This window comes from Cynara cardunculus, assembly GCF_001531365.2.
Source record: "Cynara cardunculus var. scolymus isolate 2C chromosome LG 2, CcrdV1, whole genome shotgun sequence".
Lineage (NCBI taxonomy): Eukaryota > Viridiplantae > Streptophyta > Magnoliopsida > Asterales > Asteraceae > Cynara > Cynara cardunculus.
The window spans coordinates 31,536,270-31,544,451 of NC_037529.1; the positions used below are offsets into that span (position 1 = coordinate 31,536,270).

At 36.2% G+C, this 8,182-nt stretch overlaps 1 protein-coding gene across 1 annotated transcript; it reads right to left on the minus strand.

The window, feature by feature from the left end:
- Positions 1-1,336: 1,336 nt before the first annotated feature.
- On the minus strand, positions 1,337-2,453 carry LOC112506050. The gene is made up of 2 exons (XM_025110078.1): positions 1,777-2,453; positions 1,337-1,634 (listed from the first exon to the last, which is right to left on the minus strand). Exons 1-2 carry the CDS (start codon positions 2,451-2,453, stop codon positions 1,337-1,339), a joined length of 975 nt encoding a protein of 324 aa, XP_024965846.1.
- Between the last annotated feature and the right edge of the window lie 5,729 nt (positions 2,454-8,182).

The window sequence follows — 8,182 nt, forward strand, 5'->3', positions numbered from 1 at the left end:
ACCTTCTACATTGAAGGTCATAAAATCGGGACCAAGATCTTTAGCGATCCTTCCTCGTTTACTTCTTCTAGGTTCTAACTCTTGTTGAGCCTTAGAAGTTTCATCATGAATGTTCTGATCACTTTGGTCTAAGGCATCATAACTTGTTTCCTCACAAGCTCTTTTCCTTTGATTGGAGAATTGTCCCTCTTTATCCCTATAAGGAAATATATCTTCAAAGAATTCTGCTTCTGCAGATTCTATGATGGTATTGACGTTGACATAATCAACGTAAGACTTGTATACAAGGAACCTATAGGTTGCACTATTCTTGGCGGGACCAAGATATATACAATCTACGGTTTTTGGTCCAAGTTTTGTCCGTTTAGGCAAAGGGACTTGAACCTTGGCCAAGCAACCCCACACTTTCATTCTTTTGAAGGTGGGTAACCTTCCTTTCCATAATTCATACAGACATTTATTGTTGTTTTTGTGAGGGATCCTATTTAATATCATGTTTGCAGTAAGGCATGCCTCGCCCCATAAGCTATGTGGTGCCCCTTAGGTTATCAACATTGAATTGATCATGTTCTTCAATGTTCGATTATTCCTTTCAGCTACTCCATTTTGTTGGGGAGTATAAGGGGCCGTCGTTTGATGCACAATACCATGAGAGCAGCAAAATTCAGCAAAGTCATTTGACTCATACTCTCCTCCTCTACCGGATCTTAAGATTTTGATCCGTTTATCGAGTTGATTCTCAACTTCGTCTTTGTATGTTTTAAACATATTTAAAGCCTCATCTTTGGTATTGATTAAATATACATAACAAAACTTACTGCAATCATCAATGAAAGATATGTAATAGTTTTTCCTTCGACACGTAGGAGTTGCTTTGTAGTCGCACAAGTCACTATGTATTAGACCAAGTACTTCATTATTTTTCTCAACGGATTTATGTGGATGACTAGTGAACTTGGATTCTATGCATATTTCACACTTAGTTTTGTTGTTCATTGAACAAGATGGTAACATGCCAAGTTTTTTCATTCTTTGTAAACAACGAAAATTGACATGCCCAAGTCGAGAATGCCATAAGGTAGATGATTCAATCATGTACATAGAAGTCGAGCCAGTGCTCGTCGTTTTATTGCTAAATACATTGTCATTTTGAAGAGTCCCTCGGAAAGGTAACCCTTTCCATCATACAGACCCCCTTTAGTAATTACAAACTTATTCGATTCAAACACAATCTTGAATCCCTTATTACTTAACATAGGACCAGAAATTAAATTCTTCCTAATGTCAGGTACATGTAGCACGTTTGTAAGAACGAGGTCTTTTCCGGAAGTGAGCTTCAGAATCGCTTTTCTTTGCCTTCTACCGTTGCCGTCGTCGCATTCCCCAGAGACATCGGTTCTTCATTACTAACCTTTTGGTATGTAGCAAATGAGCCTCTGATATTGCATATGTGTCTAGTGGCTCCGGTATCAAGCGACCAATCCGTAGTGTTAGTCACCAAATTTTCTTCCACCACGCCGATGAATTGAGTTTCAGAATCAGCCATGTTGGCTTGGTGAGACGGTCCAGCACCTCCACCACCATTTCCACCACCACCATGATCTCTCTTGTGTCTACAATCTTTTGCCCTATGACTGGGCTTACCACACACCCAACAGCTTAGGATGTGCGGCTTTTTGAAGTTATTTTTCTGTGGGGCAAGAGAGTTTTTAATGATGGCTTAGGGGCAAAGCCTTTGCCCTTAAACTTCTGAAAATTCCCCATAGAGGTACTTACAGCCATCTTATTTGCATTTGGCTCAAGGAACTAGCATCGGCTTTTTCAGACAACCTGTTATCCTCCTCAACTCGGAGTTTGAGGACAAGTTGTTCAAAGCTCATATCATCAGTTAAATGTTTCAGGTACAATTTGAAGTTCTTCCATGACGAAGGTAACTTCTCAATTATAGACCCTACCAAAAAGTTAGAGTTGATGCCCATACCTTCCACTTCCAACTCGTGAGTGATGACTTGGAGTTCCTCAACTTGTTTGACGATTGATTTAGTGTCAATCATTTTGTAGTGTAGGAATTTTTCTACCACAAATCGTTTGGAACAAGCAACTTTGTTTTTATACTTATGCTGTAATGATTCCCATATCTCTCTTGCGATTTTGAAAGTTGAGTAGATATCATATATGGAATCATCAAGAGCATTTAGAATATAATTTATACAATTATATTCGTTGCTCTTCCAAGTTTCCACTGCTTTCTCAAATTGTTTCATTTGAGTAGCGGTAGGAACATTTTGTCCAAGACTCACGGGTGGATTACAGGGCTCGTCATCCGTTAACACGTTGGAGACGTGAAGAGTTGTTAAATAAAACAACATGTTCTGTTGCCAGTGTCTAAAATCCGTCCCTTTGAATTTTTCCGGTTTCTCGACATGGTTCTTTATTATGGATGTAGGATCCATCACAAAATTATGTTTAAGATTGTTAGAACCTATGTTATTGTACTGAACTTATCATAGACTAGTGTGAACGTTTACGTGCACTGGAATAATTAAAAATCAAGAGAAACGAACTAAACGTGTATATGTATATATGTTCATATAGCAAATATGTATCATGTAGAGTAAGATAACATACTTGGAATGAACGATCGAAGATGAACATATAGAGGCGTGCTTCTGTAGTGTCCTTAAACAGAATTTCGCCCCTACTCGTGCGTAGTCTGAGCGTCCGTTTAGAGGATACAACTATCTAATTTGTGTTCTTGCACGAGAACATAAATCTGTCGAGATTCCTATGTGTTCATGGATCGTGTATTGGGGAAAAACATGAAGAAACAAAGCAATATTGTATATTTGCTGCTATCAAATTCGGAGGGAAAGTGAAGACTATATATATCCTATGGTAGATATTTGCGGTTATCCCAAAAACGATCACGAACATGTGCTACTGTTCGTAACACCGATTCGGCAATAGTCGGTTAAGAGACCCTAACAGCCCTTTGACCATTAATGTATATACCAAGCACCAAGCTTAATCCATGTGGCTTCGTCCAATTTTGATAAGGCTTATGGAATTAGCCTTATAAGTCTCTCCAATTTCCCTCTCCTTCCTATGCGGGATCAATTCCCATGGTAAAATCCCAACAGATTTTTCTACAATAGGTTGAATCCTATTAGATTCTCTATTGATAAGACAACCGATTGTGGGGTGGGGTGGGTGGGGTATAATCATGAGTAAGACTCCAACCTTGATCAAGGCATTGATGCCACAAATCACTATCAACAGCCAACTGATCAAGTTATTCATAAAAAGGCAGCTAAGTCCAACACTAACGTATTTGTAGGCATGATGGAAAGGTTTAAGATACGAGTTCTCGAGTCGATGATAAGATGACAAAGATGAGCAAGATCAACGACCTCAAGGGTAGCCGGCATTACCTTGTAACATATGTGGGGAACATGGTCATGAATTTGAATTATGTGTGGTAGCTAATAACATGACCATGGAACAAAAGAATGTCCTACAAATCCAGCCTCGAGGTCAACATAGAGTTCATGACGCAAATGCTCCTACTTACAATCCAGGATGGAGCCAATATCCTAACGTTTCATGGCGACACACCTATCTCCACCTCATATGCAAGGTTGGATATCCAGATTAATCAAAAAACTAATCAGGAACCTTAACCTTCTTTCCAACAACAACAATAGTCAGGGATGCAATATCAACCACAACAACCCATGTGTACCAACCTCAACCACCTTTTCCACAATAACCTCCATTCCAACAGTAGCAAAATGCCTTTCAGCACCGTGCTCCAGCTCTGAACGCCCCTTTCAGCAACAAGCACAGAGAACCTATTAGGAATCTTCCTTAGAAAGTTGCAATCTTAGTCAATAGTCAAAACCAAAAGAATGAGCACTTCCACAACTTATTTTAACAAGTGACCAATTGGTTATAATTCATGGTTTCTACTAATATCATGATGGATACTCAAATGGCTCAGTTGGCTCAACAACTCACTAGGCAAGAAGGTCATTTTTTTGAAAAATCGAAGCAAAACCCAAAACGTCAAATGACACATAACTACTCAAAAATATTAGAGCCATCAACGTTTATGACTAATTTCCCATCATAAATGTCAACATAGTACATAAGAACATTGAATTAACATAAAATTGTCAATCAATAACGGTTTTGAACTCCGATGCTACTTTAGCATTGAGTTTGTTCATGTTATCTATGATGAAAAAACAAAATTTTGACTTGAAGCATTGGAATAGTTGGAATTTGGACTACTTAATTAATGGGTTAGCACATTAAACCGTCAATCAATTGTCTTTATATGGACTATGTATTTTTGTTTATTAATAGACATTTAATAGTTAATAATACAAATATTTTTATTACTATATATATTTTTTCAAGTTTGGCATTCTGGTTCGATTTGAGTGACGCCACTCTCCTCCATTTATACATTTTATAAATCAATTAAACATATGATTAAATTGGATTTTGTTGGTCTTTGTATTGGGTTGGGTTGAACGGTTGATGGGTTATGCACCCTTATGTTTTATCTTATACAATTTGTTAATTTTTTTATGTGTTTGGTCATTTAAATAATAAGAGGTTGGTTCGAATAAAATGGTTAAATATCGTGAGAAGATGATAAAAAAAGGTTCATATATGAATTTATCGAAAAGTTTCGAAAAATATATTTAAAGATGCATATGTAAACTGATGTTACAAATTTTTCATATTGGATTCACATATGCAACTTTAAATATTTTTTTTTGAATGATTTACATATGGTTTAACCCTCATTTAATATCTTCTCACCATATTTATCGTGCTAATAATAAATATTGTAAATTAAAAAATCTGGTCCTTGTGGTATGTGGATTTTTATGAAATTAGTTCTTAAACTTCATTTATTACCAAGATAAGCTGATAGTATGCAATTTTTTTGGATTTGGTCTTTGAACCAAACGGCCATCCATCAAATTTGTTAACTACAAGGGCATTATAGTCTTTTCAGCATTTTCCTTCAATTTAATGTTTTTACTCTATTTTTATGCCTCTTGATCGGATCGTTCATCTTCTTCATTGAAATATTCATATTCTCAATTGAAATTAAACCTCGAGTTGGGCAAATCAAAATTTCCTCCATACAAGTTAAACCTTGAAATCAGTGTCGAGTTTGGAAAACACAGAGAAATCGACTTTGACTCTCTCATACACAAAAACTAAAGCTTCTCCATTGAAATTAGAATAAGTTTGGCAAATCAAAATTTTCTCCAAAGAAGTTAAACACAGAGAAATCGACTTTGACTCTCTCACACACAAAAACTAAATCTTCTCCATTGAAATTTAATTAGGTTTGAACACAAAGAGAAATCGAGTTTGAAACAAATACAAAAATAAAAATCTTCTCCATTAAAATCAAAATCGAGTTTGGCAAACATACACAAAAATTGAGTTCGACAACACAAATAGAAGAATAAACTGAAATCGGCTTCTGGTTCGTGATGTCGATGGGGAAAAGTGGGGTTTCAGCCATCGCATCCTCATCTCCGACTCCCTAAGAAGAAGCAGATCCAACCATTATTGTCGGATTTCTTAACAAGAAGCAGATCTGGATGTAGGGATTGTTTGTTTACAAACTTCTCTTTATAGGTTTCATTTAGGTTTTAATCAGCTTTAGGTTTTTGTTTTGGTTTTTTATAGGCTTCATTTAGGTTTATATTTTGTTTTTCATTAGGTTTAGAGTTTTTTTTTTTCCAGTTTAAGTTTAAATTTTATTCTTGAAATTTCTTTTGGGGAGACGATGATATCAAGAAAGACGAAAAAACTACTTAAGTACAATGAAATGATAAAAATTATGATTTTACCCTTGAGTTTAACGAAATGACCATTTGGTTCTGTTGATCCCCTCTGTCAGTGATTTGATGAGATCCTGTTAACTTTATGAAGTATACTATCTCTGTATTCAGCTTCAGCAATCATCACTGAGTCTGTTCAGTGATCGCTGAACATTTATTGTAATTCTTTAAGAAACAAGTATCCTTCAAGAAGATAAAACTCACACTACAGATCATTCAGCGATATCAAAGATAGAAGCTGAATATAGAGATTAGCAAGTTCGTGATCTGAAGCGGTTTTTTAGTGATAACAAGTTCGTCTACACGAGTGTGAATTCTACTGCAATATTCAGCGACCACTAAAGAGACCTCCAACATCATTTCAATGTCAGGGATCAAATGAATCTTTTTGATAAAGATTAGTTTTTGTCTCGTCCTTCTGAACACATAGGACAAACCCATACCTTTCAAAGTAAAATACTATACGGAGTCACTCCACTGTCTCCAAGCGTTCTTACCTACTTTATGAAAGACGACTATTCATATACGACCAAAGACTATATATCTGCAACGAAGGAGAAGCTTGTCACGTGCTTTATACCTTCTAAATTCCATTTAATGCAATGAGTATAAATAGCTTACTAGTTCATCCTTCTTAGTTAGACCTCTGAATCTCATATTCAAGCATCCTTGCCTTGAAGATCTTACCCAAAAATATAGTTCTCCCTCTAACTCTCTATCTAAGAGAAAGACTTCCACATTAACAAGTGATGAGCAAAATACTTCTTAACCTATTTCTTGTAGCAAGTCTTTTATTCTTGTTATCTGTAATTTGTGTGTTTCTTTGATTATTTAGATAAATTCTGTATCTTATCTTTTTCGTAAACAATATGTAAAAATCTATATTGATCTTCTTTATCAATATAAGTTTTTAAAAGTGAAAGCTTCTGTATTTGTATTCATCTCCCCCTCTACAAACTGTTACCTATAGACTCTTGTACATCCGACTGGGCCCGACAAGTGGTATCAGAGAAGTGTTTGTTTTTGTGTTGTATTGTTGTTTTATTGGGGTTTTATTATCTCTTCTTTTCTAGATAGTTTATTTACCTTTCAAATGGCTATACAAATCATGAGCACAAACTTTAACGATAATTGCTCTCTTGCCAAACCTCCCCAATTTATAAGAGACAACTTCAATCTCTGGAAGAACTGGATGTTTGTCTTCTTGGAAGGTGTGGATCTTGAGATTTCATACTACATTGAGAATGAACCTTATGTTCCATTCACAATCTCCCCAGAAGTTCATGCTACTGCTATGACTGTCGCGATTCCTGAATGGCAGATTCAAAAATTTCCTCATTAGTGAAGTGACGAAGATAAGGAAAAGATGGCTTTAGATACTCGTGTGAGATCTATCATAACAATGACTTTTCCTGAAGAGATCTAGCACTCTGTGACGAAGCTTAAAACCTCGAAAACCATGTGGGACACTCTTTGTGTTCAACATGAAGGTACTATTGAGGTATAAGAATTGAGGAAGATAAACTTAGTAAGACAATATGAAAGTTTTCTTTGTAGAAAATCTTAATCTTTGTCAAAAGTACATCAATGCTTTAATTGTCTTCTTATTGACTTGAGGAAGTTGGAAGAGAATATTCCAACTCGGAGACGCTGACAAAGTTCCTTGAATGTTTGCCAGAATCATGGGATAATTATACCATGTGTCTAAAGATGTCTAAGGACATGTCGTCCCTTTCCCTCAGTTCTTTTTATGGGATATTTCTTAATCATGAGTAATCTCGTCAGCTGAAGAAGAATCTTCTAAAAGACTCTAGAGAAATGAAAAACTCTCTGTTGATCCTCTTTCTCAGTGATTTGATGATAATCCCTTTTACCTTATACGAATTATTTATGTTTCTGTCTTTCAGTTCCAGCGAGCATCACTGAGTCTGTTCAGTGATCGCTGAGAACATGCAATGTTAGTCCACCAGCAACAACGATACTTCAAGAAGACAAAACTCACACCAAAGAACCTTCAGCGAAAGCGGAAGACTGAAACTGAAGATTAGAGACTGGCGAGTTCGTGATCTGAAGCGACATTCAGTGATTACAACCTATTCAACATATGTGTGAAGACTACCCAAGCCTCAGCGAATGCTGAAGAGACTTTCAGGTTATTCCAGCATTTAACGATCAAAAGAGACTTTCAGGTTATTCCTTACACACACAAAGGACAAACCAATAGCCTTTCTAGAGCATAGTACGGTACAGAGCTGATTAGTTGACTCTACTACCCACCAACTCCATGAAAGGATGTCTGCTCATGA

What these genes read in the sequence shown, in the direction of transcription:
- LOC112506050 (XM_025110078.1), bottom strand. Translation starts at nt 2,453, where the DNA reads ATGGATCCTACATCCATAATAAAGAACCATGTCGAGAAACCGGAAAAA. An exon ending in CAAATGCAAATAAGATGGCT is followed by an intron (nt 1,635 to 1,776) that starts GTAAGTACCTCT and finishes TGGTAAGCCCAG; the next exon opens with TCATAGGGCAAAAGATTGTA.